This window comes from Propithecus coquereli, unplaced genomic scaffold (assembly GCF_000956105.1).
Source record: "Propithecus coquereli isolate 6110/MARCELLA unplaced genomic scaffold, Pcoq_1.0 Scaffold571, whole genome shotgun sequence".
NCBI lineage: Eukaryota > Metazoa > Chordata > Mammalia > Primates > Indriidae > Propithecus > Propithecus coquereli.
The window spans coordinates 773,867-791,006 of NW_012151630.1; the positions used below are offsets into that span (position 1 = coordinate 773,867).

The 17,140-nt window shown below is 44.7% G+C and overlaps 1 protein-coding gene across 1 annotated transcript in view; it reads right to left on the reverse strand.

The window, feature by feature from the left end:
- Positions 1–17,140, reverse strand: part of ESYT2 (extended synaptotagmin-like protein 2) — a 27,210-nt gene continuing 10,070 nt past the window's right edge. The window contains exons 4-12 of the mRNA XM_012658107.1: positions 16,073–16,147; positions 15,020–15,106; positions 9,919–10,068; positions 7,698–8,071; positions 6,244–6,342; positions 3,266–3,397; positions 1,506–1,611; positions 694–743; positions 1–182 (exon numbers count right to left, since the gene is read on the reverse strand). Of these exons, the coding sequence (XP_012513561.1) occupies positions 137–182; positions 694–743; positions 1,506–1,611; positions 3,266–3,397; positions 6,244–6,342; positions 7,698–8,071; positions 9,919–10,068; positions 15,020–15,106; positions 16,073–16,147 (1,119 nt within the window). The 3' untranslated portion in view covers positions 1–136. The remainder of the gene's footprint in view (positions 183–693; positions 744–1,505; positions 1,612–3,265; positions 3,398–6,243; positions 6,343–7,697; positions 8,072–9,918; positions 10,069–15,019; positions 15,107–16,072; positions 16,148–17,140) is intronic.

Genomic DNA, 17,140 nt, shown 5'->3' on the forward strand with positions numbered 1-17,140 from the left:
CCTAAAATATCAATAATTTTATAAAACTGTTAAGATACGTATAACTAAATACATGAAATTATAAAAATAAGATTGGTGCATCTGTGAGAGGGACGTGCTCCGTGGAGAGATGGGGGTGTGCCTTGTGCCCGCGAGGCTACGTCACCACTTGCGGTCTCGTCCCATCTTCGGTGAGGTCATACCTGAGGAAGCACAGGAGACAATGACAGACACAGGATCTAGCATGCAGCGTGTTGCTGACACACACCAGGGTTCACCATTGTCTGTGGAAGGGATCCCACTGGGTCCAGGGAGGGGTTAGATACCTATCGTGGCCCTTGTCTGTTTACCGACTGCCGAGTCCGTCTGTGGAAGGGATCCCACTGGGTCCAGGGAGGGGTTAGATACCTATCGTGGCCCTTGTCTGTTTACCGACTGCCGAGTCCGTCTGTGAGAAGGAATCCCACTGGGTCCGGGGTGGGGTTAGATACGTATCGTGGCCCTTGTCTGTTTACTGACTGCCGAGTCTGTCTGTGGAAGGGATCCCACTAGGTCCAGGGAGGGGTTAGATACCTATCGTGGCCCTTGTCTGTTTACCGACTGCCAAATCCGTCTGTGGAAGGGATCCCACTGGGTCCGGGGTGGGGTTAGATACGTATCGTGGCCTTTGTCTGTTTACTGACTGCTGAATCTGTCTGTGAAAGGGACACTCACCACTGGGTCCAGCCTTTGGTGAGTTCTTCAGATGCCAGAGTAACCAATACCTGTGGGTTTAAAAAAAGAAAAGTTGTTTGTTAAAGTAGGTTGAAGTAGTTTCTTTTAGATTTTTCACTACTCCTAATCTCTAACCTTCTGTTTCTATCTGTATGGAATGCTCCTTTTCTGTGGAGGCTCATGTTTTCCATCTTCCCTACCCTCATGACTCACTGCATCGAAGAGACCCCTCCCATACTCAAGCGTCCTGACGTTGTTACACACTGGAGATGACTCACAGGGACGATGGCAGCACAGCTGACGGAGACAAAGTGACACCTACAACACGAACAACTCTTCCCCGACTCAACCTTCATGAACATTATTAAGGAACGTATAATCATATGCAGAAGTTAAATGTGAACATGGACTAGTACTGGAAGAAATTCAGAGAAATCTAGCCAGTGATTTGTCAGAGGAGTGATCAGTGGAGGAGGTGGAGCTGTAGGAGGATGTTTTCCTTCATTGTGATATTTGAACAAAAATCTAAAGACTTAAAAATCACCTTCTCTTCGACCAGAAGTTTGTGGTGTTACTATGATTAATAAGCCAATACTCTGAATACGTAAAAACCATGAAAATAATTTAAAATGTCTTCCGAACGTACTGAGGTCTCACTTGATTGCATTCACAGCCCACGATCTATAAATAAGCGTTAAGCACAAACTGAAGCCCTTCCCACTACGTAGGCGCAGGCTAAACCCCTGCACTTCAGTAGGTGTTTAATTTTCACTAAGTGTGGGAGCCAATCAGGGATTTTTTTAAAAACTCACTTTGCCAAGAAGCCCTTTGTCTTTGGACAGGAAACCGCCACTGTTCTTCACCGCGACGTCCAGCGTCCTCCTCTGCGCCTCCGGCAGCGAAACACTGAAGTCAAAGCTGAAATGGGAGGCAAGGACCTTACTCAACTTTCTCCACGATTCCGCTGCATTTTCTCACAACTAAAAATGACATTGCAGATGTTCCATTTGTTTTTTACTATAGAGCTGAGTCTTCTACCAGATGTTCTGATCTGGAATCTCATGAAGACTTAAAACCAAGTTATTCTCATTATTTCCCCAACACGAGAAGACACTGCCACCCCAGGCACGTCGGTGGCTCGCTCATGGACGGGTCAGGGGTGTTCTTTGAACATGCATGTCTGACTCTCCACAGGAGTTAGACTGTGGGGCAGCGCGTGACAAAACACCCAACTCCAGGGGAGTTCACGCGCAGGCCTCACAGTCACTCTCGCTCAGCAGCGGGCCGTCCCGCCACCTCCTTCCCAGAAGGCCCCCAAGCACTTTTTAGAGGCTAAAGTCAGATGCTGCAAACTAATTGCCCACAGGGCCTGGGTCCCCGTCCCTGTGTGTGACTCGCCCTATCCTGACCGAGGGGCCCAGCCGCCATCTGAGGCTGTAGCAGCCGGAAACCCAAACTGCCGCGTGGAATCTCCGAATTTTTAAATGCTGCAGCTAAGTAGGAACGTATTGTTAAATAAAACACACCCACTTCAGGACTTGGTGCATGCCTGCCAGTATCTGATCTCTGGTTTAAATAAAGTTACTTATATGAAAATAGAATAAATGAACAGCATCTTTAGAGATAAAGTATAAACTGAATTAACAGATAGTGATGCCAATTCAACTTCATGATTTCCCAAATTGTAGGTGGTTTTTAAGCTATCAGAGGACTATAATGTAAGATCTCAAATTTGTACAGATCAGCAGCTTTTCTTTTTCTCCCGCTCTGTCGCCCTGGGTAGAGAGCAGCGGTGCAACCACAGCTCACTGCAGCCTCCAACTCCCGGTTCTCAAGTGATCCTCCTGCCTCACCCTCCCGAGAAGCTGGGACTGTAGGTGCATGCCACCAGGCCCCGCTAATTAATAGAAATTTTTTTTGTAGAGACAGGATCTCGTTACGTTGCCCAGGCTGGTCTCAAACTCCTGGGCTCAAGCAATCCTCCTGCCTCAGCCTCCCACATAGTGGGACTACAGGCCTGTGCATGGCCCAGACTGGTGGCCTGTTAGGAGCGGTCGTACGCCACATCAGGCTGACCAGAGAAGCAGATTCCAGCCTCTATTAGTCTAGACCACTAAAGAGATTTGCAAAAATGTAAACAGTGACATTCTTTTCACTTGTTTTTTTCTGTTGTTTTGGAAAACATAGTTTTCACAAAAATGTTATATTTTAAAATGCTATGAGCTTATTATTGTTGTTTAAAAATATATGTGTTTAAATTCTCAGTTGTAATTTATAGCACAGTAAATATCATCAAATATAACCCCCAAAAATGAGTTATTCAGGGACATCAATAATTTGATCTTTATTTAATCACTAGACTCCCTGTCCAGTGTTTATAACTTGGATTTATTATGTTCAGCACATCTACCTAAAGTTCAAAATGCTTATTTATTTATCTTGACAAGTAACATTTGCTGAAATTTGGTGGAATTTTTCCCTGAACTTCGGGACAGCAAACTGATGCACGTACTTCAGCCATCCCGGCACTGCCCAGACTTTTCTGTTACTCCAACCAAGTAGAACAGCATACCTTTGATCAAACACTGGATTTAATGTCTTCTTGGACACATGTGTTTTCCTCCTCCCTGACCGCCTCTTGTCTGGCAATAAATACACGCGCACGTACGGGTCAGAGCCATCTTCAGAGAAGGCGATAAGATTTCTTACAACACAAACCAGAGAAGACCACATATTAGAATTTAGGAAAACGAGAATTAGCGGCACATTCAAATTTCCTTTATCAAGTTTTTGTTTTATCTAAAAACCGAGAAGCAACAAGATGACGGGTGCCAAACCCCGTGAAGTGTGTTTCCGCCTTCACCCCACACTTGCTGGACAGCCTTCTCACACTGCTCTTTTAGCAGCTTTGCCAGAGGCAACTCTTGCCTCCATTTCTTGGGCCCAGAGTTTGGGGGACATTCTAAGTGCTTGCTCTCTGCTTCTCACAGTAACTATTGCTTCCTTTCCACCGTATGTCTACTGTCCTCTTCCAGTGTGAACCTGAGTCAGCCACCCTCCAGCCGCCGAGCCCCTCACCGACCCGCCCGGCTCCCCGAGCAGCCCACCCACTCTTTTCCCATCACAACCGTCAGACACACAACCACGCCCAATTCTTCCTTATCGACTGACCCCAAATCAGGTTAGGGTCTTGTTTTCTTAGACTCCCCTGAAATAGTCTTCTGTGCCTGCATCTCCCATGGTAATTATCTTAGTAGCAACAATATATAAGGTTCTCAATATTTACTGAACTGAACACTACATTTACATAACCTTTTTTTTCTTTCGAGACAGGGTCTTGCTCTGTCTCTGAGGCTGGCATTATCATGCAGTGGTGTCATTATAGCACTCTGCAGCCTGCAACTCCTGGGCTCAAGTGATCCTCTTGCCTTAGCCTTCCAAGTAGCTGGGACTAAAGGCACACACCACCACACCCAGCTAATTTTTCTATTTTTTTGTAGACAGAGTCTTGCTATGTTGCTCAGACTGGTCTCCAACTCCTGGCCTCAAGTGATCCTCCCACCTTAGCCTCCCAAAGTGCTGGGATTACAGGCGTGAGCCACCACGCCTGGCCTACATTTATATAATCTTATTTCTAAATGTCACTAATTTTATTTTCTTACGTTTCCATCAGCTTTTTATAAGGTCTAAATTTGTATATCATATTTTTTCCTTTTTCCTTCCAAACTCATGAAAACAGCATATATCATATTTTAAACTATTAACAAGACAGACAAAATCACAGGAAAGGAAAATAATTATTAAGACCACACCACTTGTCATTAATCAAATCCAAAGTGAAGCAACATGTCATCTCACTTTACACTTACTAAAACAGTATAATGCACAATATAAATTTTTTCCTGATTGGAGGGAAAAACGGAATGTCTGCACACTTGGGGTGTCGATGTGAACCGGTATAACTCTTTTTTGAAAGACTATGGCAATACCTATCATTAGCCCATGAACTCCTTCTATCTTTTGAATTGATAAACCTACCCCTGGAAATTTAATACTAAAAAACCACTTCAATAAAAGAAAAACACACTGTCATGTAACGTAGTGCAGACAATCTAAACATCCAACAGCAGGTAGTGTCGAATAAATTACAGTATAGCAGCACAAGGGAGTATTACAAAACAGCTAAAATGGCTATGAGAAGATGTTAGGAACAAAAAGGGAATAAAAAGTCATATAATGGGATTATAATAATAGAAAATACAGGCTTATAGAGAGGGGCTGGACTGCAACGCAAAGCGTGATAAACAGGCGTGTGCGTGTCAGATGTGTGCACGCTGGTGGGGGTGGTGGAGTTACAGGAGGTCTTCTCGGAACCACCTTCACTGCTGCTGCGGCTGGTTTTCTCAACCATCCAAGTGCCCATCTGGGTCTCAGCTTCCCGCGAGCCTGTGGTCCCTGTCTCCTGGGATCCCGGCAGACCTGTACTTTCTCAACACCCTGGAGCTTTTGATACACGTTTCTAATGTTAACAGAAACTAGCCAATGCGTATTACTAACAGCAACGTTGTTCTTCAGTTTGCTCATGTTGCTCTGGGGAGGAACGGTAAACTGATGGAAATCAACCCCCTCCCAAACCCCCAAATACAAAGCAAGACGCTTCACATGTACAAAACACACCCATTTTATGCTTTTGGTATACTTTCTCACAAGAGATTACATGTATACTCCGTATGCTACTAAAAGACCCAACTAAAAAATACGTATGCTTTCCTTCACAATGGGACACATTCTGAGAAATGCATCGTGAGGTGATTTTGTCATTGTGCCAACACTGTAGAGCATACTTGCACACACCGGATGGCACAGCCCGCTGCACACCTCGGCTGTGCGGTGTGGCCTGTCCCTCCTGCACCGGCACACACCGGACAGCACAGCCCGCTGCACACCTTTGCCGTGCGGTGTGGCCTGTCCCTCCTGCACTTGCACACACCGGACGGCACAGCCCGCTGCACACCTCGGCTGTGTGGTGTGGCCTGTCCCTCCTGCACTTGCACACACTGGACAGCACAGTCCGCTGTACACCTCGGCTGTGTGGTGTGGCCTGTCCCTCCTGCACCGGCACACACCGGACGGCACAGCCCGCTGCACACCTTGGCTGTGCGGTGTGGCCTGTCCCTCCTGCACTTGCACACACCGGACGGCACAGCCCGCTGCACACCTCGGCTGTGCGGTGTGGCCTGTCGCTCCTGGGCTACAAACCTGTACAGCATGTTACTGCATCAAATACTGTCGGCAACTGGAGCACAATGGTAAAAGTATTTGCATCTAAACACATCTAGACATAGGAAAGGTGGACTAAAAACGTGGTATTACAATCTGATGGGACCACCGTGGCACATGTGGCCCGGTGTTGACAGTATACTTCCACTTACAGAAAGTCTAACTGCTTTGTCCTTAAGATGAAACATACGCGGACCGCATGGTGACTGCCGCCCTATTTAATGTTTACAGGCAGCAACGACAGAGGATGGGGCTTGCGGCCCGGCCCACCTGCAGGCGTGTACGACCACGATGAGCTTGTTCCTCTGAGAGCTGTGCCGGATGGTCAGCTGGATCTGCCCCAGCGGAGACTGCCCCAGCGTCGTCCCACTGTGGGAAACACAGAAGGTTACTTGCTCTCCTGAGACTGTAAAAAAGCTGTGATTCATTGGTACACTGTACACAGGAAGAAAATCTCCATTCATTCAGACAGAAAGAAATCAAATCACCCACAAACTTAAACATAATTTGAACTTGTGAGTGCAAGTCACCAGTTGAACTGATAACTCACTTGAGGGTTCGATACAACTTAATTATTTGAAACTGATAGTTTTTCAGTTAGACTCAAAGTAAAAACGAGACACACAGGTTTCCTTATTACAAACATCAATTCTGTGGTCTTTGCTAAGCAGTTTCTACGCTGTAGCTACCCAAATCTGTGTCCCTTCTCAAAGCCTCACTGGCGCTGTGGCAGCCCCTCCTCCGGCTTCCCTCTGCCCCGGCCGAGGCACAGGCCCTGAGATCATACGTCCTTCCCAAACTGAGCTCCTGAGAAAAAGGAGTTCCTTGCTCAAAATTCTGTTTTCCTCTGCAGCAAGAGAGAAGGGACGGACTGATTTCTTTTTCCAAGGTGACACACGTGACCAAGGACGGAAGGGATGGGAGTGTGGATCGCAGGGGCTGTCCAGAGGCCCTGGTCCTCCTGTGCTTTCCAGGGGCTCAGATGCAAGTCTTCACCTTCACCTCTGTTCCTTTCCTATTTTCTTATCACTCAACACAGCTCTTGTAACAGCAAACAGGAAGAACTGTTTCGAAGGTCACTTTCATTCCTCCACCAAGAGCAAAAGGTTAACATGTGAAGCTTGGGATAACTGCAGACTATTTTTTCCTCCTACAGAGAGGATTAACACCCCTATGAGTCATGGGGCTTAAATAAGGAATCCGCACAAACATCCAGGACTGACAATCGGGCTGACGACACGTGAGTGGACAGGGGGCCGCCCTCCTCTCTGACCAGGGCAGCTGTGGTGGCTCTGCAGCCTATCGCAGTGGGAGGCGCGGGGCACAGCAGCACAGGGCGCCAGGCTCCCTCCTTCCTGCCCAGGAAACCTACACACATCATCATTTTCCAATCTCTAAATGATTAGGTCCTAGAAAACAGCAGGTTTTACTTTGAAAGTCAAAGACTCAGTGAGCAAAACAGCAATGCGACCTGAAGCTCTCCCAGCTAACTCAAGGCCACGCCCCCTCCTCTGGCGACGGAGCTCCCCATGGTAGCGGTGCCCACTTATTGCGCTAAGGACAGGGCGACACCCCCTCCTCTGACCACGGGGCTCCCCGTGGTGGCGGTGCCCACTGACTGCACTAAGGACGGGGCGACACCCCCTCCTCTGACCGCGGGGCTCCCCGTGGTGGCGGTGCCCACTGACTGCGCTAAGGACAGGGCCATGCCAGAGGGTAGTTACTTCTCGAGCTGCCTCAGCCGCTGCCGCAGTTCCTGGGTGGCGATGGGCAAGGAGATGTCTGAGGCGATGCTGGGGGTGGGCTCCTTGGCCGAGGTGTGGCTGGGGGACACTAGGAGGCTGGAGGAGCTCCTGCCCAGGTCACGAGGCCCCTGAGGGCTGGCCTCGGGCGGCTGGGCTCTCTCTTCTGCGCCCGGCTTATCGCTGCCCCCAGGGGCCGGCGTAGACAGGGCTGGGCTGCTGCCACCAGGGCCTGGAGATGCAGACAGCTGAGATTTGACAGAGATTTTCCTCCCTTCTTTGGAAACAGAGGGTCGTTTTACTTGAGCTGAATGTTGGTGGTCTGGGAGCCTTTCTTGCTTTTCAAGATGGAGTACCTGGAGGTGGAAATAAACATAAAAACTAGAACTGGTGACACTGGTCACATCCTGATACTTGAACAGCTTGAGAGGTATTCATTTGTAAACAGTTAAGACTAACCTCAAAACATTAAAAGAAAATCTAGTCTACCTGTTCAGTTACTCAATTATTAAAGTAATATCATAATTACAGAAAGTTCAGAAAAAAGAAAAGTTTAAGAAATCAAAATATCACTTCTGTATAACAAACACCATTTCTTTTTGGGGGTGGGTGGGGTCTCCCTCTGTCACCCTGGGTGGAGTGCAGTGGCATCATCAGAGCTCACTGCAGCCTCGAACCCCTGGGCTCAGGTGATCTTCCCGCCTTGGCCTTCCGCGTAGCTGGGACCGCAACTATGAGCCACCACGCCTGGCCAAACACCATTTCTGTATGTTCCTCTAGTTTCTTCCATTTGCACATATTCCTACACAAGTCTGGGCGATGTTTTTACTGGAAGAGCCCTGAGTCACATGCCCTCGACAGAAGACCAAATCCTCTATTCTACATCTGTGGTTTCCACCAGGAGTCCTGGAGAAAGGAAGAAGGTCCAGAGCCCTGTTCCCCAGCAAGGTCACCCAACAACCAACTGTGAGTGCAGGGGTGGGGCAGACACCTGGGCCACTAGAGCACGTGAGCTGGCCATGGGCTTGTTCGTTCTACACGACACTGCAACAGGCAGAGTCTACACTGGGTAAACCCCCACTCGGGTGACTGTGATGCGTGGAGTGCGTCCCTGCTCTTATGAAGCAAAGCTGAAGTGAACGGCATCCGTGTTCATGCTTCCTGTACTTCGCATTATCACCCACGGAAGGTTTCTGCCAGAAGGCCCTGCAGCTCGGGGTGCGGCAGTTCTCTCTGGAAAGGCTACACCTACACCCACCGTCTCTGCCGGGGCAGGCAGCCCATTTCCACCGCATCTGACAGACGAAGTCAGTTCTATTTTAAGTTGGCTTTTCATTTTAATTTGCATCTTTTTGATCAGTGAGTTTTAGTATTTCCCCATGTGTGTGCTGGTTTTATTTTCAACACTTCCTTAGGTATTTACAAATGCACCATGGTCTATTTTGGACAAAAAGTTTTTTTTTTTTTTTTTTTTTTTTGAGACAGAGTCTCACTGTGTTGCCCGGGCTAGAGTGCCGTGGCGTCATCCTCGCTCACAGCAACCTCAAACTCCTGGGCTCAAGCGATCCTCCTGCCTCAGCCTCCCGGGTAGCTGGGACTACAGGCATGCGCCACCATGCCCAGCTAATTTTTTCTATATATTTTTAGTTGGCCGATTAATTTCTTTCTAATTTTAGTAGAGACGGGGTCTCGCTCTTGCTCAGGCTGGTCTCGAACTCCTGAGCTCAAATGATCCGCCCGCCTTGGCCTCCCAGAGAGCTAGGATTACAGGCGTGAGCCACTGCGCCCGGCCATAGACAAAAAGTTTTTTTCTATAAGTTCTACCCTCTTGTAGAGTTTTATTAAATTCTCTCCCCCGAACAACCTTTGAAAATTTAACTTTAGGAGAAAATTTTGTTGATACGGACAGTAATGCTTCCTGGGCCAAAGGGTAAAACAGTGGTTGGCTGGTTCACGTGAGGCACAGTGAACACTCTGGGGCTCGCTCAAGCAGTCTGGAAACACCGCTCTGCTCTGTCTGCGTCCCAACCTCCGTCACCCCTTGTGAGCCCAGCAAGAGGGCTTCTCCCACCAATGGCACTTCCCCCATGCTGGCACCGTGGCATCACAGTCCTCCCATTTGCCCTGTGCAGTGGCCCACGAGTATCACTGCTGGCGATGTCCTTCCCCCCCCACTGTGTTGGTGGCGGAAGACTGCAGGTACCCTGAGTGCAATCTTCATTTTGATGGTGCTGTTGGGACCTGAATTACTGAGGTGGAATCGCTGATTCAGGGTCATGTCCTCACTGGCCAGCAGCTGGCTGAGGGGGACCCTCAGGTTGCCCAGGGAGCACTGGTGCTGCTCATCTCTGACCTGCAGGGCACAGGGCAGAAAACACAGAGCACGTAGAAAGGTCAACAAAATTAGTCTCTAAAAAACATATTTCAAAAAAGCCCCAAACATGTTTCATCCATATTCTTTTAAGTGCTGTTTCCATAAATGATTAACATAGTATCAAACCTCCTCAGGAAGGCACGAACCATTGCATAAAGCAAAATATCTGTCACGTGTGTCTGCCATCTCCTCCTTACAAAACTAGAATGAGCACAGCGGCAGCAGGATGTTTATGAACCTGCTGTGAGGACCATAGCTCAGAGGTGGCAGTCACACACACCTGATGATAGAAAGGAGTGTCCCCTAACCGAGGAGATGACAGCAACACGCGTGGTAACGATGTAACATAAATGTCTACCAGTGACATTTATGGAGAAAGTACATTTCCAGCGATTTTTTAAGATTTTCCTATTCAAAATCTACATGTTTGAAAAAGAATTTACAATATCTGCTTTAAATGCATGGTGATTTCTTTTTCCTGAATAATGACCTTCACTACTACCTGTGTAATAGGAATTATTCCCCTTAAACTATCTTAATAGAAAAGAGTTTAACAAAATACAGTGAGAACTATACAAAAATGGTCCGAGAAATTAACACATAACTATGCAGGAAAACTTATAAGCCTGATTGCTTATTTCTTTTTAAACTATAATCACAAAAGCACTTTTAAATTAATAACTCTGATAATGTTTATAGAATCTTAAAAGCTATTTTTTAAAATCCAAGATCCAGTAAGTATAAATTATTTTAAGAATATAGTGGTGCAATTTATGAAGGAAAATTAGCTAGACAAAATAAAATCATTTTTGGCCAGATGGAGTAGCACGTGCCTATAATCCCGGCACTTTGGGAGCCCACAGCAAGAGGACTGCTTGAGCCCAGAAGTTCCAGACCAGCCTGAGCAACACAGTGAGACTCCATCTCTACAAAAAATTTCAAAAAATTAGACAGGCATGGTGGCGCACACTTGGGGTGCAGCAACTTGGGACGTTGCAGCGGGAGGATGCTTGAGCCCAAGAGTTGGAGGCTGCAGGGAGCTGTGATGACGCCACTGCACTCCAGCCTGGGTGACAGAGCGAGACTCTGTCTCTTAAAAAAAAGTAAAATAAAATAAAATAATTTTGTATAACACAGAATGTAAAAATGAGAAACAACAAACACGGAATAGTGAAACAGGGCAGGCGTGCCTGTTCACACACCTATTAATGGAGGTTCAAGGTGCACGAAGCAAAAATGGAGACTGAGGAGGGAAAAAAGATAAAAGAGATTTAAACACCAGGCTCTTAATACCTGACACACAAGTGGGTTTAAAGGCCTGAGCGATGCCAACAACTGCCACGACTGACGTCACACGGGCTCCACTGCTCGCAGGTGCATGCGGGGCACAGGTCAGACAGACAACACTCCCAAGCACAAAAGGGCCCAAGTCACACAAAACGTGTACTCTGACCACCATGGGATGAAATGAGAACCAATAATAGAAGACCTATAACAAATCCCCAAACACTTGGAAACTAAATAGCAGATCTTGAAAAAAATAACTCATGGGTCAATGAAAGAAAGCAAAAGAGCAAAAGGAATGAAAGTAAAACAAATCAAACTTTGTGAGGTATAGCTAAAGCAGAACTTAAAGCAAATTAAACACCTGTATTATAAAAGAAGAAATGTCTCAAGCTTCTACTTTAAGAAACTAGGAAAAGAGAAACAAAACTCTAAGTAAGTAGAAATGAACTGATAATAATCATAGCAGAAATCAAGGAAATAAAGACAAAAGCAATAATGATAATGAAACCAAAAGTGGGTTCTTTGAGAAAATAAAATCGATAAGCCTCTTGTAGGGCTGCTGAGGAGGAAAGGAAAGAAGACAGAAATCACCAACTCTTGGGCAAAGAGAAGGGCCATCCCAACAGGATGTTAAAGGAATGTTATGAATAACCTCATGCCAAAAAGATTCCAGCAGATGAAATCAGTGAATTCCTTGAAAGGTATTAATACCAAACATCATCAAGAAGAAACAGATAACCTGCGCAGATCTGTATCTACGGATGGAATGAATTTGTATTTAAACACTTTCTCGAAAGAAAACTGCAGGCCCAGGTAGCTCCACTGGTGAATTCTACCGAATGTGTGAGGAAAAAATGCCAATTCTAAAAAAACTCTTCCAGAAAATTGAAGAGGAGGGAAGATGCCCCAACACCTTCATGAGGCATTACTCTCATACCAAAACTAGAAAAAGACGTTATAAGAAAACAAAATCACAGACCAATATATCCTTCATGACCAAGATTTAAATACTCTTAAAAATTTCAGCAAACTGAACAACAGGTAGAAAGGGTACTATACAAGGACCAGGTGGGGCTTATTCTCGAACGAAGGTTTGCTTGAGAGGGTTTCAAACATTAAATCCGGAAAACCAAACATAGGTTTTCAAGGTTTAAATCCGAAAATTAATCATGTATTTTGCCATATTTAAGACTAAAAAAGAAAAACTGCAAGATACCTCGATGGATGTAGAAAAGCCTTTAATGAAATTCGGCAGCTGTTCATGGTAAAAACTCAGCAAACTGGTGACAGGGGAGAAGGGAACTTTCTCAACCAAACAAAAGGTGTCTCAGGACACTCCAACCACACTGGGCTCAGTGGGGGGACACCTAGGGTCAGGAGGGCGGCAGGGTATCCACTCACACCCCCTCTGCACAGCACAGAGGCCCTGGGCAGGAGAAGGAAGGAAAGGTGTCTGGATTGGAAATGAAAAGGTGGAGGCGTCACATTAACATACAACATGATTTCTATTTTGTAGAAAATACTAAGGTATCTACAAAAATGCTACTAGAACCAAAGAGCAAGTTTAGCAGGGTTGTCTGAGATGATATCAATACAAAAAAACGCAATTACGTTTATATATATATAGTAAAAAAAAAATTGAAAGTTAGAAAAATTACCATTCACAATATCATCAAAAAGCATTAAACACCTAGGGATAAGTTTGACAAAGATAGATGTACGTCTGTACAGTACATTAAGAACTACAAACACTGCTGAGAAAAAGAATGCCTAAACAAATGGAGAGATACACTGTTTCCATAGGTTGGAAGAGTTGGTATTGCTAAGACATCCACTCTACCCACTTGATCCGCAGTTTCAATACAATTCTTATCAAAATTCTAGCAGATTTTCTGCAGGAAGTGGCAAACTGACATTGAAATTCATATGGAAATGCAGACTTAGCATAGTCAAAGCAATTTTAAAAAATAACTAAGTTTGAGGGCTTAAGTTATTTGAAGATTTATTTATAAAGCACCAGTAATAAAGACGGTGTAGTACTGGCATAAACAGAGACATATAGAACAATGGAACAGAAGGAATTCCAGAAATAGACTCCCCGATATGGCCAACTGACTCTCCACAAAGTCGCCAAGCTAATAAAGTAGGGCACAGAATAATTTTTCAGCGAAAACTGCTGAACTGTACGGCCAAATATAAGAAAATGAATCATGACCCTTACCTTAGATTGTAAACGAAAAGGAACCCCCAGATCTACACGTAAGGCCAAAACTACAAAACCTGCAGAAGTCAACAGTGACCTGAGGGTTGGCAAACACTTCTTAACTAGGACACAATGAGCACAGACTAAAATGAAAACAGTGACAAACTTGACTTCAGCAAATTTTTAAATTTCTGCTCTTGGCTGGGCACAGTGGCTCACGCCTGTAATCCCAGCACTCTGGGAGGCCAAGGTGGGAGGATCGCTTGAGGTCAGGAGTTCAAGACCAGCCTGAGCAAGAGTGAGACCCCATCTCTACTAAAAATAGAAAAATTAGCTGGGCATGGTGGTGGCACCTGTAGTCCCAGCTACTAGGGAGGCTGAGGCAGGATCGCTTGAGCCCAGGAGTCTGAGGTTGCTGTGAGCTGGGCTCATACCACGGCACTCTAGCCCGGGCAACAGAGTGAGACTCTGTCTCAAAAAAATAAAATAAATAAAACTTCTGCTCTTCAAAGGACACTGTTATGATAATGTAAAACCAAGCCACAGATCAAGAGAAAATATCTGCAAAACATCTATCCAAAATACTCTTGTTTCTAGAATATACTTTCTTATAATTCAGTATTAAGAAGACAAATAACCCAAGCAAAAAATGGGCAAAGGACCCGAATGGACACCCACAGAAGGGAGGCAGCTGGCAAACAAACACACAAAAAGACGCCTGACATCACTCGTAAGCACATGGAAGGCACGATGAGACAGCATCACCCTCCCTCCCACAACTATGCTGGCAGGACGTGGCGAGAGGGCAGTTCTCACACCTGCTGGCAGGCGTGTAAATAGCGTGATCACACTGGAAAACAATCTGGCGGTTTACTGAGAAGTTAAACATGTACCTACATCCTGTCCCGGGTATTTACCTATGGAAACAAAGGTGTGTGTCCATACAAAGACTTACATGTGAATATTTGCAGCAGATTTATTTTTAATGGGTCTGAACTGGAAAGAATCCAACCTTTGATCAATCTTTTATTGACGGGTGAATAGCTAAGCCAATTGTGACATGTGTACATGTGGAATCCTACTCAGCAACAGAAAAGCACACACTCTGAGTATCTGCAACAACACAGATGAACCTCACAATAACTGTCAGGAAGGAACACAGACACGAGGATCTGTACCGTGCAATTCTATTTACATAAAGTTCAGGAAAATGGGACCAGTGACCTCCAGGACAGAAGCGGACGTGTGCTTTGCCTGGGGAGGCACGAGTCACAGAGTGAACACGGGAACTCGGGGAGGGATGATAGTTAACTATCCAGACTGTGGTGCTGGTCCTCGGTGTACACGCAGAACACAACTCACTGAACTGTACTCCTTGAATGTGTGTAGCATGTGTCAATTATACTGCAACAAATAGGTTAAAAAATGCAAATAAAATACCTCAATTTCAAGGTCCTGGCGCTTGGGATTGTGAATGAAGAAAGTGAAGTTTTCCTCCCACACAGGTTCATTGGTTTTGTACCGAATCTGGAAGAAATATCCAAATATTAGTTCTGTGATATTTTCTGGGCTACCAATGTTGTACTTACTCATTTAATGCATTTGGAAGCTTAGGATGACTTTTTTTTTTTTTTTTTTTAAGAGACAGGGTCCCACTCTGTCGCCAGGTTGCAGTGCAGTGGTCACCACGGCTCCCTGCAGCCTGAACTCCTGGGCTACAGTCATCCTCCCGCCTCAGCCTCCCAAAGTGTTGGCATTACAGGCGTGAGCCACTGCGCCTGGCCAGGATGACTTTAATTAAATTCCAAGGCATATGCTTATGAGTATGTACCATTACATATTAATTGTGGAAAGTGTTCAAAAGACGGAGAGACAATCCAAAGCTTTCAGAGTGTGTGGGAAGTTGACTGCCATGGAACCCAACTTGTATGGCCAGCGAGGAAAGACTTCCTCTGCATGGTGTGGCCTTCGCTCTGCCAGCTCCTAGTGCCTGGGACAGCGCCGCACATGTGCTTCTTACATTATTAACAAAGAAAAGTGAACAATGGCCTATAACTCTGAGTAATTTCCAAAATATTTTCCCTCATATCAGGAAGTAGAACACGCTACAACAATAGCAATACCCTCTTTCAATCCTTGAACCCAGCTGTATTCCTTGAATCGTAAGCACTGTTGGTTAACTTTTAAACAAAACGTTTGTAGAGTACTCAAAAGAAACTTAGGAATTCACCCCATGTATCTACTCATGAAACTAAGCAAAGGCATTTTCATGTATTATGTTCTAATGTTATTTGTTACTGAATTAAGGAGATGGTTTCCCATCAAATGACTAATCCAAGAAAAATAAAGATGTGAAGAGCCACCGTGCCGATGCCTACAAAATCACACGGCATGAGCCATCCGACTGTGGCGTGGCATCCCACCGAGCCTGCAAACAGCGACACATGAGGGTATGAACAGTCGCAGAAGGTGGTAGAAACGTTGGCACCTTACCTTACTCTCTTGAGCCTTGTGCCCAACTGACATCTGGACAAGAGGATTTGGGTTGCTGTTTATTTTCTTCCCTGACTATCCAAAACAAACGAAAAAAAACCAGACAAAATAAATAAATACATTTTGAAACAGATCTTACTAAAAATGAAATTATTGCCTTATATTAATAGTCATTTTTGTTAATCTCTGATACTTCAGATACAGGGAATATCTGGTAACAATTTAACTGGAAAAAATTGCTAAGCACACCCTGAACCATAACTGTATGTACCAAGAAATAAATTAAGAAAACTTCCATTTGCACACAGTTTTTAAATGTTAAGGTTTTTTATTTTAAAGCAAGCTACTTTGGGAAAATTGAATCTTATGAACATCTTTAATGTTAATCACAGTCCTCAAAAGTTATTTTATTTACTGGGATAACAAAAATGAATAAAGAACAGTGAATGGAAACCAAAAACCACAAGAAAAGAAAAATGTAAAAGAATGTATAATTTAGAACAGTCTTCTGGTTGGACTAAAAATACTACAAAGTGTCAGATACATGGTTTTACATTCTTAGTATCTTCTGTTCAAGTGCATATAGCTATCAGATACTAAATTTTGCTTACAAGCTGCTAAGTAATTTTGACTAGAAAAATAAACATCAATTTAGAATCACATTAAATTAAGAAGGTATAAATGCAATGAAGAAATTCAGGAATAGGAAAAACAGTAAGAAGCATACTTCAGCATACACAGTTGATAGAAGAAAACATAGCAAAACACAACATATATGTGACATGAGGTTTATTTATAACTTAGCCCCACGAGAAGATGCAGTTAAATATCTGTGTTAGTAGAAATTAATCAGAAAGTCACAAAAATGTTTTTAGTTAAATAATACGAGTCAATTCTCCACACTGCAGCACTGGCAGAAATAGGTGTCAAAAATCATGATTATTGGAAAAAATATTACTAGCCAAAACCTACTGCGATAATCTATTTTCTGGTCATCTTTTTTGATGTGAATGAACTCTGCAAAATGAAATAAATACTGTTAAAAAAATTTTTCAAGGCTATAGACCA